This window comes from Bufo bufo, chromosome 3 (genome assembly GCF_905171765.1).
Source record: "Bufo bufo chromosome 3, aBufBuf1.1, whole genome shotgun sequence".
Taxonomy (NCBI): Eukaryota; Metazoa; Chordata; class Amphibia; order Anura; family Bufonidae; genus Bufo; species Bufo bufo.
This window is the reverse complement of record NC_053391.1, coordinates 675,255,162-675,274,043: the sequence shown is the minus strand read 5'-3', so window position 1 is coordinate 675,274,043 and position 18,882 is coordinate 675,255,162. Positions and strand designations below refer to the sequence as shown.

The 18,882-nt window shown below is 43.0% G+C and overlaps 1 protein-coding gene across 1 annotated transcript in view; it reads right to left on the bottom strand.

The window, feature by feature from the left end:
• Positions 1-18,882, bottom strand: part of DLG2 (discs large MAGUK scaffold protein 2) — a 1,330,756-nt gene that overhangs the window by 1,105,198 nt on the left and 206,676 nt on the right. The window contains exon 3 of the mRNA XM_040426389.1: positions 3,317-3,462. Within this exon, the coding sequence (XP_040282323.1) occupies positions 3,317-3,462 (146 nt within the window). The remainder of the gene's footprint in view (positions 1-3,316; positions 3,463-18,882) is intronic.

Here is an 18,882-nt window from a genome sequence, read left to right as displayed (position 1 = left end):
ATGTGAGGTAATTATTGTTACTGCTGGTTGCTGGCTGCAACCATTATTGGCATATTGATATCTGTGGATTACAAAGTGCATGGGGATGTTTATTCCATATATGTATTCACATTTATCCTGTGGGGGTCACAGGTTGGTGTTTAGCGTCCAACTCGTCCTTAGGTTAACATAGACGCGAGTGTTTCAATTTCATTTGTGCACCATGGCGTATCCTATTCACAAAGTCACACTTGTAAAGTACTTGTGTCAAAAAAGGATGCAGAGAGCTACCACTGTCTAGCCCACACACTAAGGGCAACAGTTTAGTTGACAGTGTTGCCACCCCTTAGGGCTGACACTATTGTGGCAATCTGCAATTAGACACACTTTGCTAGTATGATCGCTCTATATCCACTCCTGTATTATACTCCAGAGCTGCACTCACTGTTCTGATGGTGGAGTCACTGTGTACATACTAGAGTTGTTGCGATACCAAATTTTTGATTCGGTTTCGATACCATGAAAAAGTATTGCGATACTCGATACCATTCGATACCACGCGAAAAAAATAAACAAAAAAAGCCACGTGCATTCCTCATTTTTAAAAATGGCGAATCGCGCAGTTTTTATTTTATTTTTTCTGTTCCGGCATTCACCACCTAGATTTTTTTTTTATATTTTAATAGTTTGGACTTTTCTGACGTGGCGATGTAATATGTTTATTTTTATATTTTATATGTGAAATTGGGAAAAGGGGGGTGATTTATACTTCATATTTTAGTGTTGTTTTTTTTTTCACTTTTTATTTAATAACTATTTCCCCCCTTAGGGGCTAGAACCTGGGATCTTTCATCCCTTTTCCTATTCACCCTGATAGATCTCTATCAGGGTGAATAGGACTCCACACTGTCCCTGCTGCTCTGTGCTTTGTGCACACAGCATCAGGGATGTTACCATGGCAACCAGGGCTTCTGTAGCGTCCTGGCTGCCATGGTAACCGATCGGAGCCCCAGGCTTACACAGCTGGGGCTCCGATCAGAAGCTGCCACTGCACCACCAATGAGGGGGAGTGGAGAGGTCCCTGTGGCCACTGCCACCAATGATTTTAATACTGGAGGGTTGAGAGGGGCCGGCGCACTGTGCCACCAATGATTTTAATGGGATGGGGGGATTGAGGGGGGGGGGCACACTGCACCACCAATGATTTTACCCCTTTATACAGGAGGCGGGTACTAGCAGATCAGCGGCAGTTAACTGCCGCTGATCGCAGCTCCCTGTCAGGGGCAGGGTGCCGGCAATGCGATTCTGCTGCCGGCACCCGCCTCCTGTATGTGTTAAAGACTGACTACTGTATATGAGTCCAGACTTTCACTATTAGGCCACACAGAGCGGCGCCCAGCGATGTCTCAGCACTCACCATTTAGTCCTGGGCGCCGCTCCGTTCGCCCGCAGTGCCCCATTACTGTCTCCTCTCCTGCTCCACATGCTGCTGATTACTATCGGAGCGATGGGAGGAGACATCAGCTTCACTAGTGGGCGTTCCTTCTCCCTGGCTGTAGCGCTGTCCAATCGCAGCGCAGGGAAAAGGAACGCCCACTAGTGAAGCTGATGTCTCCTCCCATCGCTCCGATAGTAATCCTATCATTGGTGGCGCAGTGCGCCCGCCCCTCCTCCGCCCCTCTCTTCTCATTGCCGCCCCTCCTCCACCCCCTCTCTTCTCATTGCCGCCCCTCCTCCACCCCCTCTCTTCTCATTGCCGCCCCTCCTCCACCCCCTCTCTTCTCATTGCCGCCCCTCCTCCGCCCCTCTCTTCTCATTGCCGCCCCTCCTCCGCCCCTCTCTTCTCATTGCCGCCCCTCCTCCGCCCCTCTCTTCTCATTGGTGGCAGCGGCAGCAGCACAGGGGGAGGGAGGACTGCTTCCTTCTCCCCGTGCTGCTGAGAGAGAACATGAGCGCGCCGATAGCAGCGCGCTCATGTTCAGAGATACTAGACTGCGCAGAAGCGCAGCCCAGTATCGAAAAAACGGAAATCCCGGTATCGTATCGATACCGGGACAAAAGTATCGATTGGGTATCGAAATTTCGATACCCGCAACAACCCTAGTACATACATTACATTACTTATCCTGTACTGATCCTGAGTTACATCCTGTATTATACTCCAGAGCTGCACTCACTATTCTGCTGGTGGAGTCACTGTGTACATACATTACTTATCCTGTACTGATCCTGAGTTACATCCTGTATTATACTCCAGAGCTGCACTCACTATTCTGCTGGTGCAGTCACTGTGTACATACATTACATTACTTATCCTGTACTGATCCTGAGTTACATCCTGTATTATACTCCAGAGCTGCACTCACTATTCTGCTGGTGCAGTCACTGTGTACATACATTACATTACTTAGACTGTACTGATCCTCAGTTACATCCTGTATTATACTCCAGAGCTGCACTCATTATTCTGCTGGTGCAGTCACTGTGTACATTCATTACATTACTTATCCTGTACTGATCCTGAGTTACATCCTGTATTATACTCCAGAGCTGCACTCACTATTCTGCTGGTGCAGTCACTGTGTACATACATTACATTACTTAGACTGTACTGATCCTCAGTTACATCCTGTATTATACTCCAGAGCTGCACTCATTATTCTGCTGGTGCAGTCACTGTGTACATTCATTACATTACTTATCCTGTACTGATCCTGAGTTACATCCTGTATTACACTCCAGAGCTGCACTCACTATTCTGCTGGTGCAGTCACTGTGTACATACATTACATTACTTATCCTGTTCTGATCCTGAGTTACATCCTGTATTATACTCCAGAGCTGCACTCACTATTCTGCTGGTGCAGTCACTGTGCACATACATTACATTACTTATCCTGTACTGATCCTGAGTTACATCCTGTATTATACTTCAGAGCTGCACTCACTATTCTGCTGGTGAAGTCACTGTGTACATACATTACATTACTTATCCTGTACTGATCCTGAGTTACATCCTGCATTACATTCCAGAGCTGCACTCACTATTCTGCTGGTGGAGTCACTGTGTTACATACATCATTATCCCTTACTGACCGTGAGTTACATCCTGTATTCTACTCCAGAGCTGCACTCACTATTCTGCTGGTGGAGTCACTGTGTACATACATTACATTACTTATCCTGTACTGATCCTGAATTACATCCTGTATTACTGTATACTCCAGAGCTGCACTCACTGTTCTGCTGACAGTCTACATACACTGTAATTACAGTGGACAGTATTACATTTGTGTGTGTTTGGGGGGAGCTCATTGACGTGTGACTGGTTCATTACCTCGGAGGCTTTCTGGAGGCTCTCGGCTCCGTCAGATACAGAATTGTTTTTCTCCCACAATTCAGCTACGTGGTTCAGTTCAGAGATCTTCTCCTCATAGTCAATGTGGGAGCTGAGCAACGTGACTTCATAAAATTCCTGAATATCTGCCAAGGAAAAAATGCAAGATATTATTACTCATTATCTCTGTGATATATCATGGATTCCAGCTTTGGAAACCATCTGTATACATTGCCCCCCCCTCTCCACACGGAGAAAACTCTCCCTATGGAACCTTAGTCAATGGGATCGCTATGGGTGTGCAGGGAACGGAGTCCTAATTACAGCAGAGGAATATAGGGAGGCTTAAAGGAGTATTTCCAGGATTATGGCACTGCTCGCTTGCTCCCCGCTACTCTGGTCTAGCACCTTTGTCAGTCTTTCGGTGTACAGACAGGATCACATGTGCTGCTGCAACCAATGACTGGCTTCAGCTCTGATGTGTCCCTGAGCAGGACGTGACCCAGCAGTAATGTGCCACTTGGGGACACGTCACTTGTTGGAGTGGCACTCTTATTCCCATCCATACTCTGTGTAAGGACTGGAAGATTCTCGACCTGAGCCAGGGTGCCGAAACAGAATGGCGGGGAGCAGGTGAAAAAAAAAAATATATATATATTTAATTTTTTATTTTTATTTCCGTTGGTCACTCTTTCGTTCACCCCCAGGAATGGACAAAGCAACAGGTAGGGCGGGAGGAACAGGGTAAGATAAACTGCAATTAACCGTTTAATGTATAAAGAAAAGAGGAAATTGTACACGAGTTGTATGAATAATTGTATAAATGTGCATATAAAAATAAAGAATATTTAATAAAAAAAATAAATTATAAAAAAAAATAAAGGGTATTCCCACTAAAGATACTTATCATATATCCATAAACATCTGATCTCAAGGGCGGAGGTCCAGGAACCTGGCACTGCCGGACCACCCTGACTACGGACTATCAGACGCAGCCACTTATCAGCCATATTTCTTCTTGCTCAAAAGGGTGTCTTTAAAAATACAGTTATTAAGTATGATTTTTAAGTAGAAGTTTTTTTCCAATACAAGGACTATAATATTTAAAAAGGAATTTTCACCCAAAACACTAAATTGTCCAAATATTACTGAACCAAAGTTCAGAGCAGCAGCCAGAGTTTGGTAATTATGCTTTCATTACGTACAGAGATATTAACATTCTCCTTCTCCGTTGCATGACAACTGGAGGAACAGCCATATTGGTTATCAGCTTAAAGTTGTAACTTTGTTATTAAGTGAGCAAGTTGATAAAATGATACTACTAATACCTGAAAAGCCATATGGCGAACGGCAACCAATATGATTTAACTTCCTGTTGTCAGGTTTGCAAAATCGGCTGACACAAATGAATAAAAGAGAAATAAAAATTTCTGTAGGTAAATAAAACATATTCTATTCACTATTGTAGTATGACCAATTCTAAGTGTTTCCCGGAAATCGCCTTTCAAGTTTCATTGTTCTGCATCCTGAGGTCCTATATGCCAGTCCTGGCAACCGTCTAATTGGCCCTACAAATCCAAGTTACATAGCTCCCACCCCCACCGTGATCAGGTTATCAGGAATGGGTTAACTGCCAGGAGCAGATACTTCTGTGTATTACAAACACCCTCCCCGTGCTCACTGTTTGACCATGTTGGCAATGCCTTCACAATTACCTTGACAGAATCATATGCTAAGGTTAAGGAACCACTTCCCTTCCCGAGAGCACATACCCATATTATTTCTGATTCCTTTGCCCCCTTGCCTCTTTCCATCCCTCCAGCATAATTTGTTGCACAATTTTTTCATATGCAGATACAGTGCTGCCCATAATTATTCATACCCCTGGCAAATTTTGACTTAAAGTTACTTTTATTCAACCAGCAAGTAATTTTTTGACGGGAAATGACATAGGTGTCTCCCAAAAGAAAATAAGACGATGTACAAGAGGCATTATTGTGGGGGGAAAAAACATTTATCAGCTTTTATTTACATTTGAGCAAAAAGTGTCCAGTTGGCATAAAAAAGGAGAAGCCTTCAACCCAAAGAACACCATCCCCACTGTCAGACATGGTGGTGGGAACCTAATGCTTTGGGGGTGTTTTTCAGCCAATGGACCAGGGAACCTAATCACAGTAAACGGCACCATGAAAAAAGAGCGATACATGAGGATTCTCAACGACAACATCAGGCCGTCTGCAGAGAAACTTGGCCTTGGGCACCAGTGGACATTTCAGCATCACAATGACCCAAAACACACAGCAAAAGTGGTGAAGAAACAGACAACAACATTAACGTTTTGGAGTGGCCCAGCCAGAGTCCAGACTGGAATCCAATTGAGAATCCGTGGAGAGAGCTAAAGATCAGGGTGATGGCAAGAAGACCCTCCGACCTGAAAGATCTGGAGCTCATTGCTAAAGATGAATGGGCAAAAATACCTGTGGAGACATGCAAAAAGCTGGTCTGCAATTATAGGAAGCGTCTGATTGCTGTAATAGCCAATAAAGGCTTTTCTATTGATTATTGAGAAGGGTATGAATAATTTTGGACTGGACACTTTTTGCTCAAATGTAAATAAAAGCTGAGAAATGTTTTTTCCCCCACAATAATGCCTCTTGTACATCGTCTTATTATCTTTTGGGAGACACTGATGTAATTTCCCGTCAAAAAATTACTTGCTGGTTGAATAAAAGTAACTTTAAAGGGGTTCTGCACTTTGTTTTAACTGATGATCTATCCTCTGGATACATCATCAGCTTCTGATCGGCGGGGGTCCGACACCTGGGACCCCCACCGATCAGCTGTTTGAGAAGGCAGCGGCGCTCCAGTAGCGCCGCGGCCTTCTCACTGTTTACCGCCGGCCCACTGACGTCACGACTAGTATCAACTAGCGTGGGCGGGGCTCAGCTCTGTTAGCACTATGCAGTCTATGGAAGATGTCCATAAACTACAAGCTGAATTGAACACTCTGAGTGATTGGGCATCAACTTGGCAAATGAGGTTCAATGTGGATAAATGTAAAGTTATGCATCTGGTTAGTAATACCCAGGCTCATTTGCATAACTTTGCATCTGTTATGGAATTCAGACCTGGGGGTAGCTGAGTACCAAAAGCCATTGATACAACACGGGAAACGTGACTGCTATAGGTGGTGTCAATTTCTGTGGTCTTGTCCAAAACTGGCATCATTAGAGTGTATTCTGATGCTACGGTCATAATTCCTTCCATGTGTCCCCTAGTTCTTAACATTACAAAGTTCTGCAACTGGGTAGTAATAATAATCTCCGTGCATCATATGTCCTAGGGGATGTAACAGTGGGAGAGTCACTTGTAAAGAAGGATTTGGGTGTCCTTGTAGATCATAAATTAAATAACAGCACACAATGTCAATCAGCTGCTTCTAAGGCCACCAGGATATTGTCATACATTAAACGAAGCATGGACTCGCGGGGCAGGGATGTAATATTACCACTTTATAAATATGCAGTTCAGTTCTGGGCACCAGTCCATAGAAAAAAAGCCCTGGAGCTGGAAAAAGTACATAGGAGAGCGACTAAACTGATAAGGGGCATGGAGGGTCTTAGAAAGATTAAAATAATAAAATTGATTTAGTCTTGAGAAGAGACATCTAAGGGGGGACATAATTAAACTATGCAAATATATAAATGGGCCATACAAACATACGGTGAAAAACTGTTCCATGTAAAATGCTCTCAAAAGACAAGGGGGCGCTGCCTCCGACTGGAGAAGAAAAAGGTGTCAAAGCTTCTTTACTGTAAGAACTGTGAATCTGTGCAATAGACTTCCTCCAAACGTGGTCACAGCAGGAACAGTGGAAAGTTTTAAAAAAGGGCTTAAATGAATTCTTAAAAGTAAATGACAATAATGCTTATGAAAATGTGTAGAAATCTGAGCCTGGGATTCATGTCCCCACTATCCCCTGGGGTTGAACTTGATGGAGCCTAGTTAACTTTCTAACTATATGCATTCCCTTCTAGATAGTTTGTACTTTGTTTTGTATTGTGGGATCTCTAGTTCCATAACTGTATTTTGTTCTGGTCTAGTGTGTATTCTGGGCTCTGTAGTTCCACTGCCTCTCGATGTATTTGGGATTTGTTTAGTGCTCTACTGTTCTATTGTCTAAGCTGAGTTGCTGACTTGAAATTAGATAGGGACGGTATTACTCCGCTGTGGAACCACTGTGCCAACCAATGGATTTAATATCGGGCTAAACCTAAGGACATTATCCTGGTGGTTCTCTGGTTTTCACCCTTCAAAATCTATACAGGGATCTGGATGGACTGCTGCAGGGAATGCATCAGGCCACTAACTCTTGGAGTAGTCTCTGTGTGGTTAGCTGCTGAGCCATGAGGGTCAAGAGACACTGATGTATCACTAAAAGAATGGGAAAATCAAGTTAAATGTGTGGTTAAGTGTGAATAATACAGCATCGGTTCCCGCAGTAAAAAAATAGATATTTGCTAGGCAATGGAAGAAGTGGATGGAGTGATTGGCGTGGGATGGGGGGGGGGGGGGGGGGTGGGGGGGGAGGAAGAGAGGAAGGTACCAACTTAGGTGCTTTTTTTTGTTTTTTTTCCTCTCTCTCTGTATTCTCCCTCTATTCCTTTCGGATGAGGTTAAGGGGAGGCTGGGTGGGGATGGGAAAAATAAAATGTTTGATTGTAATGTAAAGGATAATTTATGTGAAAAATAATAAAGAATATTTATAAAAATAAAAAAAAGGACATTATCCTGGTGGTTCTCTGGTTTTCACCCTTCAAAATCTATACAGGGATCTGGACTGCTGCAGGGAATGCATCAGGCCACTAACTCTTGGAGTAGTCTCTGTGTGGTTAGCTGCTGAGCCATGAGGGTCAAGAGACACTGATGTATAGCACTGAGGGAACAGGCAAAACTCGTAGTTAGCAAGCAAGTTGGCCAGGGTCAGGGCAGGGGGAGTATATGCAAATCTATAAAACAATTCGAAAAACAGGGCAGGCATAGAAGAGTCAATATGGTAATCAGGCACAGATCAGGTCAGGCAATGAGGATGAATAATCAGAGTCAGGAATCGGGCAGAAGTCGGTACAAGGGCAAATGGAACAGCACATCTTTTCAGGAACTAGCAAGCTAGATATGCCAACTGTTCAGGCACCTTCCTAGCTGCGAAGGTGCCTTAGGTATCCCAGGGTTTCCAACCATTTGCTGGTGAAGATTATCCAATAGAAAGAGAGAATCCAGCTTCTTGTGGAGTAAAAAATTGTTCTTTATTGGCTCATCGTATAAAATCCACCAAAATCACAGGAAAAAGGTGTACAGTAACATGAAACCATATTAAAACCATTCCTTTTTATGTAGCACAAAGTCCCACCCCCTCTAATCAGCAAAGTGTCCGCACCTGGAGCCTGGAATGGAAACCATTCAGCGGTCCAGGGGAGGAGATCCAGTATCACAGGTGATGCATACATACACATAATGAACATATTTTAGGCCACTTTCACACCTGCGTTAGGTGCGGATCCGCACCTTTAAATGCAAACGATGGCATCCGTTCAGAACGGATCCGTCCGCATTCTATGTAAAAAGTCTAAGTCCAATTGTTAGTCAGACAGATCCGTCCCGACCCCACACCGAAAGTCAACAGGGGACGGATCCGCCCGCAATCGCAACATATTGTGTCAACGTCAAACGGATCTGTCCCCACAGACCCACACTGCAAGTCAGGACGGATCCGCCTGGCTCCGCACGGCCAGGCGGACACCAAAACGCTGCAAGCAGCGCCCCGTTGTCCGCCTCTAGAGCGGAATGGAGGCAGAACGGAGCCAAACTGATGCATTCCAAACGGATCCGCATCCATCCAGAATGCATTGGGGCCAAACCGATCCACCCGGGGCCGCCCGTGAGAGCCCGAAACGGACCTCACAGGCGAACACCGAAACGCCGGTGCGAAAGTAGCCTTAGTTGTACTGCAGAGGGAGGTCATGTTTTCTATTTAACCCCTTTGGCATGCAAGTATCAAGTGAAAACATCCAATAGGTGGTGAAGATTAGGATGTGTGTGCTGGCCTTTTAAGATCGAGGAAGTGTGTGCACCCTACATGCAGACTGGAGAGGTCTAGCCAGCAACTGCAGCAGGAAACATCACATGAGTTTCTGGTGGCTGGGCCCACTGCTGGAGAGCAGAGGAAGGCCACTAGGACAGGACCGCCAGAACAGAGGTAACAGAAGCAACAGGGTAAGTGGAGTGCTGCCCGTGCCTGCCTGGGGAAGTGGAGCGATGAGCACAGGCTGCCCAGGGCCGGCGTTAGGGGGGGGGGGGGGGAAACTGGGGAATTGCGCAGGGCCCCCACTGTCTAAGGGGTCCCCTGCTTCAGTGCTGCTGTTCAGCTGAATGTCCGAGGAAGCAAACGGGCGGACAGCTGAACAGCTGCATTTTACAATGCAGTGTAAGGTCCCCTCCCTCACATATAAGAGAAATCATTACCTTAGTGCTGACAGGACCTGCGATAATGTCAGATGCAGGAGGCGGAGCTCAGCAGAGAAGAGGGGATGAAGGACCTGCGATGACCTCACCATCATGTGACCAGAACAGAAGGCGGAGCTCAGCAGTGCAGTAAAGTAATGAAGAAGAAGACCAGCCATGCATATGAAGAAGTATGGATTCAATGTAAGTGCAAGGGAAATGCTGGGAGTTGTAGTCCTCTCCTCGTATACCTCCTGTTATGTAATATCAGAGTACATTACAAGAGGAGGTATGAGGAGAGGACATTATTATATAATATCAGGGTACATTACAACACCCTGGATATGCTGGTAGTTGTATATCTTCTCTTATATTGTACACTGATATTACATAATAACTGCTTGGACATGCTGGAAGTTGTAGTCTTCTCATATACCTCCTCTTGTAATGTACTCTGATATTACATAATAACGGCTTGGAAATGCTGGGAGTTATAGTCCCATCCTCTTTTACGTCCTCCTGTAATGTGCTCTGATATTAAATAATAATGGCTTAAACATGTTGGGAGTTATAGTCCTCTCCTGTTATACCTCCTGCAGTAATGTGCTCTGAATTAGGGCCGGGACGATGGATAGGGGAGGGTAGTCATTCGCATAGGGCACCACTTCATCCCATAAAGGGGGGCGCACTCATGGCTGTCCAACTTCACAAGCCTCGGGCCGCTAGGCCTCAAGCCTGTGAGGCATTAAAACAGAGCAAGAAGCCATCAAGAAGACGTCATCAAGTGAGACCTGGAGCAAGAGTTGTAATGTCATTGGGACCGCATGCATCAGGACGCAGCAACACAAGCTACAGATAAAACTGTGGTCTGCATCACAGACAGCGGGGGGGACGGGAGGGAGACGTTTTCTTTTTTATACTAAATGTCCACACTGCTGGGGGCACCAGGGAAGGGGGAAAAGGAGATCATTATATATACTTGGCACTACTGGGGAGGAATGGAGGAGCATTATATACATACTGGCACTACAGTGGAACATTATATATATATATTGGCACTATGGGGGGAAGCATTATATATTGGAACTAGTGGGGGACACTACAGGGGTACATTAGAGCCACTGGGACCATTATGGTTATATTATTACTACTAGGGTACTGTAGGGGCGTTATTATTATTTGACGCAATATGGAGGGCATTGCTACTAATGGGGGCTATCTTGGGGAGTATTATTACTATTGGGGGCACCATAACTAATGAGGGCAGTCTGGGTGTATAGTATAGTGTTTGTGGACATGGGGGGAGCACAACAGGCACAGTATTGGGGGTAGCTTCAAGAAGTTCTCTGGGTTTTTTCATATTGATGACCTATCTTTAGGATAGATCCTCAATATTAGATCGGCGGGGGTCTGACACCCGGCACTCCCGACGATCAGCTGTTTGAGGAGACGGCATGCAGCAGCAGTGAACAGCACGCGCCGTCTCCTCAAACAGCTGATCAGCGGGGGTGTCGGACGTCGGACTGTGTTTTTAGCACATTATTACAAGATGTGGGCCCCCCCCCCCTTTGATTTTGCCTAAAACCGGCCCTGAGGCTGCCAACGTAACATCTGCTCTACTTGTATGCCATACACCTGCTATCTACTCCACTGCTAGATCATCTCCACCTTCCATGACCCTCAGCTTTCAGTTCCTGTCATCCACCAGTGAGTTTGTTTTCTGCCAGTGTTCAAATGTTCTTCATATATGTTGCTCTTGCAACCATCTGGCTGTTATGCAATTCAGACCTAAGCCATTGTTACAACACGGGAAACGTGACTGCTATAGGTGTAGTCCATTTCTGCGGTCGTGTCCAAAACTGGCATCATTACAGTGTATTCTGATGCTACGGTCATACTCCCTTCCATTTGTCCCCTACTTCTTAACGTTCATTGGGCATATTATCAGGACTGCAGGATCAGACTACATAGGGTTTGTTTGTTGTCTGTTACCATGGAGAAGTATAAGTCTGCATCGGAACTTTAGACACAAAACAGATTATTTTCAAAGTTGCTTCATTTTGTCATTGTAGCTATTAAAACAATAAAAAGCCATTTGTTTGCAAAGATGGAGATAGCCTTTATTAACTACAAATGTTAATATGAAGGATGTGAAGCTGAGGAGATTTCTCGGTGGAAAGCGTACGCATCTGTTCTGTTATCACTCCAGAAAGCCGTCTTGCAATGAGTTTGGACAATGAGGGATCAAATTGCCAGCGGCTTACTTGAAAAGAAGCAGAAAGCTTAAGGGATGAGTCCTTGCCCTTCTCCTCATTTTAACATGCAGATCATATATTCTCCTGGCAGACAATCATAAAACAAGACTAACAGATTTCACACTGCTGCATAATGACGCGCCGGTGACCAGCGCAGGAAATAATGATCAGTACGAGTCCTATGAATATTCATCATCCTCACACGGGGTCATTTAAAAATCACAGAATACACAGAAGCAATAAATGTTCCATCAAAGCAAATCAGTTCATTTGTTTCATCTGTGTAAATACACATCCACTTCTCGCATTAAAAGGGCTTTCTGTTGCAGACAATAGCGTTTTGTTAGAAGGGTCCCAGAACAAGAAGGTGGAACCCTCAGCGACCAGCCATTGGACGAACTCATCAGCAAGTCTTCAAATTCCCTACAGCGCCACCACAGGAGAAATGAAGCATTACACAGTGTTACAATGTTTTTTCAGTTGTTGCCATCGTACTTCTGTACTACACATCTTGCGGGTTGTATCGTGCCATCGTGTTCTATGGCAGGTCATGTTTCCTTGGTTACTTGTGGTGTGAATTTGTGTCTATTTGCTTGTATCTCTCTTCAGTTCTGTATTGCGAGGGTTAATCAATCCCTGGCTGTGTGTGTATGCATCTGCTCTTCAAATGAGTTTGTTAAGGTTATTTCCATGCTTGCGTTGTTAAAGAGGACCTGACATGCCTGGTTTAATAGCTTCATGCATTCCCCCATGTAGTAACAATTCTGGAGCATCTATTCTTATGGCTCTATGTCGTATCATTCATTTATTATTTCTATTAGAAGGTATGAATGAATTACTAGCAGTCTGCAGTAAGGGTACAGAGGGGAGGTAACAATTTTGGGGGGGGGAAGGGTGTAGCGGCACAGTCTGAAAATGGCAGCATTAATTGGATATAGTGAGTCTGTGCAGGTACACGCCCGCCAACTTGTTACCACCCCTCTGTACCCTTACTGCAGACTGCTAGCAATTCATTCATTACTTCTAGCAGAAATAATAAAGGAATGGCACAACATAGAGCCATAAGAATAGATGCTTCAGAATTGTTATTACACGGGGGAATGCATGAAGCTATTAAAACAGACATGTCAGGAGAGGTGAAAGGTCCTTTTTAATTGAACTGATCCGTTTTGGTTTTGCACATCAGGATGCATCCATTCCGTTAGGATGCGGATGTGTGAAATCAAAACGGAATAAAAAAAAATACATTTTAGGCTCCTAAAAAAACGGATCAGTCACCATTGACTTATATTCGTTTCAGCGCCGGATTCATTTTATTCCCGTTTTTGTGACCGGACACAAATCCACAGCTTGCAGTGGTTTTGTGTCCGGTCACAAAACAGAATGCTGACGGAACGGAAGACATCCTGAACGGATCTCTTTACATTCAGAATGTATGAGGATCAAACGGATTTTTTTTTTTTCCGGTATTGAGACCCTCTGCCGGATCTAAATACCGTCTTCTATATATTTCCTGAATTCTGCGTCAGTCTGGTATATTTATTGAGTTATGTGACCTGCCCTGGTTGTGCAACATGCTTTACTTGAATCTGCTCAGATTCTGGCTGTGTCCTGTGTTGGAGTTTTGTCTCCCATTACTTGTAGTGTCTGAACTGTGTCTTAGCGACAGTGTGAGCTCCTAACTTCCGCCTAACCATCTTTACCATCGTCATCCACTAACCGCTATGTCTGTACAAGTTCCTTTTGTCCATATGTCTGGTTCTTGAAGTCTGTTTGTTTGGGTTCCTGATCGTTCTATCTGCCAGTGCTGTGTTTTGTCTGATGCCTGTATCTGTGTTTGCCTTGGATTTGCCTGTATTCTGCATGGTTCTGAATTAGTGCCTCTGGTGCTTGACCTCCATGGGTCAGCTTCAACCTACACCAGGACTATTCCAAGAGGTAGCAGCCTGGTGGCTTTCCTGCAGTGAAATCCAGATGAATAACAGCAGTAGGCCATGATAATGCCCTCAGGTCTAGCCCAACGCCAAACCGATTAGTTGGTACAGTGGTTTCACCTGTCGTTACACACAGTTCCCATTTAAATCAAGTGTCTGTGTAATAATTTATGAAGCTGGTGGGTTCTCCAAAAGGAGAGATGTTATTTGTAGCCGCTGCACACTATACAGTATATAATAGAAGAGGGTCTTGTACTAAACAGCATCCTGCCATTGTTTATGAGGAGCAATCTGACATATTCTGCACTTTTTATTTGAGTGTGATGGGTTTGTTGGAATATTACACAATCAACAGAGAGAGAAAGAGAGGAGGGAACAGCATCAAAAACAGAGGTCTGAGACATTAAAACGCCACAAAGCAAATAGTCCATGGAATGTGCTATAGTCCAGCAGGGCAGGATACTAGAAGTAGAAAAGTAAACCTAGTCCTTAGGAGAAATCCACTTAATGACCACAAGGAACAACAAAGCTTCTGGTCCTCTTCTAAATGAGGCTCCTCAGGAGTGTTTTTATAGTAGTAGGTGTGAAGCATCTGTGTCATCCAACAGATTCTGGGCAGTTTAAGGCTAATCCTAGGGAATTATCCTGGCAGTCCCCTGGTATTCAACCTTTAATCCCTATACAGGGATCCATACTTTGCTGCAGGGGAACCACCAGGCCACTACCTTCTGGAGTAGCCTTAGTGCTGTTGACAGCACCTTGGCACCAAGGTGTCAGGCAAAATCAAGGTCAGAGAAAGGCCAAGGTCAGGGCTGGCACAGTATGTTCAATACAGGAATCCGTCTGAGGTCAGGGCAGGCAGCGTAGGATAAATAAAAATGTCAAGCAGAGGTCAAGCAGCAGAGGGATAGAATACAGAGTAAGGACAGAGGTCGGTAAATGGGCAAACAACTGGATGCAGCAAACTTTGCTAGAACGTATCTAATTAACAAACCTAATTGCATAGAGGAAGGTACCTGAAATACCTCAGGGTTGCCGGTCATTGGCTGGTAAAGATTAGGGGCACATGTGCTGGCCCTTTAAGAGTGCTGGAAATGCACTCTAAAGCGCCCTATAGGCAGCAGTGGAAAGGGCTTTCCGCCATGCAAACTGCAAGGAGCCTGGCAGCCATACCCACTCGGATAAGGTGGCTCCGGGAAACTGGGAGAAGAGAATAGAACAGCGGCAGCAGCTTGTCGCCGCTGCTGTAACAGGGGTTGACCTCGGTAGAAGCTTTTCTGCCAACATACCATTCTTAAAGCAATGGAACTTATGAATTCCCCAAGGTGCTGACAGCATCCTCTCAAAGATCAAAGATCCACCTACAAGTCTATATCCAGGTTGCTCTACACCTCCATTCCTCAGGCCCTTAAAGATCCAAGTAGGAAGACAACTTGGGTGGTTTCTTTTTTGAAAAGTGGTGGATGTGGCGGAAAATCAGAAAAAGATTGTGTCAAAAAAATGTTGTTGTTTTTTGAGACAGCTTAGGCCATGAGACCGATCAGTGTGACATCACTGCCCTAGGAAGACGCCATAGCAGTCACCAGAGCATCTTTTACTCAAACAGTTGATCGGTGGGGGAGCCAGAAGTTGTAGAGATACTAAGGGCCTATCCTATCCTCGAACACCCTTTTAAGTCAGCATGACGTAGCATTACAACTGGACACTTTGCTGGTACTGGCTTAAGGGGGCACTCTGCTAGGTCTGTTTGTTGGGAAAGGGGAGACGCCTGTGGGGTTACTATGGAGGAAATGTCTTTTATAAGGGTCTGGCCTGTAGCTAAGGGTTTTAAACAGCCTCCATGCTGACCAATGTACAAAAGTTACTTTCCTCCTTTTCCATTTGGAATAGGCAATATGTATGCATGTGTGAAGCTCTGCCTGTTTCCCATCAGCACACGGAATAAAAAGCCGATCAATAATTCTTTATCCTACTGTGTACAACGGTAATACCCTGAAAATAAACCATCCAAAGAGCGAGCAGATAACACCAGGAAACACTCCAGAAAAATCAATCTGTAATTGCAAAACCCCCCAAAATAGAAATGAATATAAGTCCATTTTAAGTAGAAGACAGATATTATAATGACATAATTCATAACAAATCTGGGATATGGAAGGAGGCAATTTAACTCAGCCAATGTAATCTCCGCGAAAAAATATTATATTATTGTGTCACCCAAAATCTGCAGCAATGCAAGATGTCACCTGAGCTAAACCAATCTCTATATCCCAGTTATAACAGGAAAAACACAATCCCATCTGTACGACTAACAGTACAGAGAACACAGTAGTAGTATTATAGAAGTTACAGTATATTCTTACACATAGGATGCAGTATTATAGTAGTTATATTCTTACACATAGGATGCAGTATTATAGTAGTTATATTCTTGTACATAGGATGCAGTATTATAGTAGTTATATTCTTACACATAGGATGCAGTATTATAGTAGTTATATCCTTGTACATAGGAGCAGTATTATAGTAGTTATATTCTTGTACATAGGAGCAGTATTATAGTAGTTATATTCTTGTACATAGGAGCAGTATTATAGTAGTTATATTCTTGTACATAGGAGCAGTATTATAGTAGTTATATTCTTACACATAGGATGCAGTATTATAGTAGTTATATTCTTGTACATAGGAGCAGTATTATAGTAGTTATATTCTTGTACATAGGAGCAGTATTATAGTAGTTATATTCTTGTACATAGGAGCAGTATTATAGTAGTTATATTCTTACACATAGGATGCAGTATTATAGTAGTTATATTCTTGTACATAGGAGCAGTATTATAGTAGTTATATTCTTGTACATAGGAGGCAGTATTATAGTAGTTATATTCTTGTACATAGGAGGCAGTATTATAGTAGTTATATCCTTGTACATAGGAGGAAGTATTATAGTAGTTATATTCTTGTACATAGGAGGCAGTATTATAGTAGTTATATTCTTGTACATAGGAGGCAGTATTATAGTAGTTATATTCTTGTACATAGGAGGCAGTATTATAGTAGTTATATTCTTACACATAGGATGCAGTATTATAGTAGTTATATTCTTACACATAGGATGCAGTATTATAGTAGTTATATTCTTACACATAGGATGCAGTATTATAGTAGTTATATTCTTGTACATAGGAGCAGTATTATAGTAGTTATATTCTTGTACATAGGAGCAGTATTATAGTAGTTATATTCTTGTACATAGGAGCAGTATTATAGTAGTTATATTCTTGTACATAGGAGCAGTATTATAGTAGTTATATTCTTGTACATAGGAGCAGTATTATAGTAGTTATATTCTTGTATATAGGAGGCAGTATTATAGTAGTTATATTCTTGTATATAGGGGCAGTATTATAGTAGTTATATTTGTACATAGGAGCAGTATTATAGTACTTATATTCTTGTACATAGGAGGCAGTATTATAGTAGTTATATTCTTGTACATAGGAGCAGTATTATAGTAGTTATATTCTTGTACATAGGAGCAGTATTATAGTAGTTATATTCTTGTATATAGGAGCAGTATTATAGTACTTATATTCTTGTACATAGGAGGCAGTATTATAGTAGTTATATTCTTGTACATAGGAGCAGTATTATAGTAGATATATTCTTGTACATAGGAGCAGTATTATAGTAGTTATATTCTTGTACAGAGGACGCAGTATTATAGTAGTTATATTATTATACATAGGAGACAGTATTATAGTAGTTATTTCTTGTAAATAGGAGGCAGTATTATAGTAGTTATATTCTTGTACATGGGAGCAGTATTATAGTAGTTATATTCTTTACATAGGGGCAGTATTATAGCAGTTATATTCTTGTACATAGGAGCAGTATTATAGTAGTTATATTCTTGTACATAGGAGCAGTATTATAGTAGTTATATTCTTACACATAGGATGCAGTATTATAGTAGTTATATTCTTGTACATAGGAGAAGTATTATAGTAGTTATATTCTTGTACATAGGAGGCAATATTATAGTAGTTATATTCTTGTACATAGGAGGCAATATTATAGTAGTTATATTCTTGTACATAGGAGGCAATATTATAGTAGTTATATTCTTGTACATAGGAGGCAATATTATAGTAGTTATATTCTTGTACATAGGAGGCAGTATTATAGTAGTTATATTCTTTATCAAATTTCTTTTTATTTGAGAAAGCACACAGTTGTGTGTAAGGTCATACATCTCGTGTACCAGACGCAGCTGGATAAATGCTTAATCAGCAAACACAATATATCTAAGATGATTGCTTACACAACTCAGATAACAAATGGCATGTGCAGACAAATAATTGATAAGAAAGGGACGACAAGACAAAGGGAAGGTGGATTGGGGGAAAAAAGGGGGGAGGAAGGGTGGGGTAAGTTAGATGTCAATCGTATATCTTGCATCCTAACATATCTAAGCCTAGAACTTGCGATACAGCTTCCAGGGGGACCATATTTTGACAAATACTGCTCTAGAGTGGTTTTCCCAGTGGGCTAACTCTTCAAACCGGTATAATTGATCAATTTTCTCGGTCCACATCAAGGACGAAGGGGCCGAATCATTCTTCCACAGCAGAGGGACCAGTAGTCGGGCTGCCGTAATAAGCATGGTTGGTAGGTTAGACTTTGAAGGAGTGAGCGTGCTATTAGGGCACCAAAGTAACAGAAGCTTTGCATCTAGACTAACCTGGGTATCACATATCTTATTTATAGCTGCCTCCACTTCTACCCAAAAAGGCTTGATTTTCTCGCAACTCCACCAAATATGAGATAAAGAGCCGGGACCTCCTCCACACCTCCAGCAACTGTCTGGGAT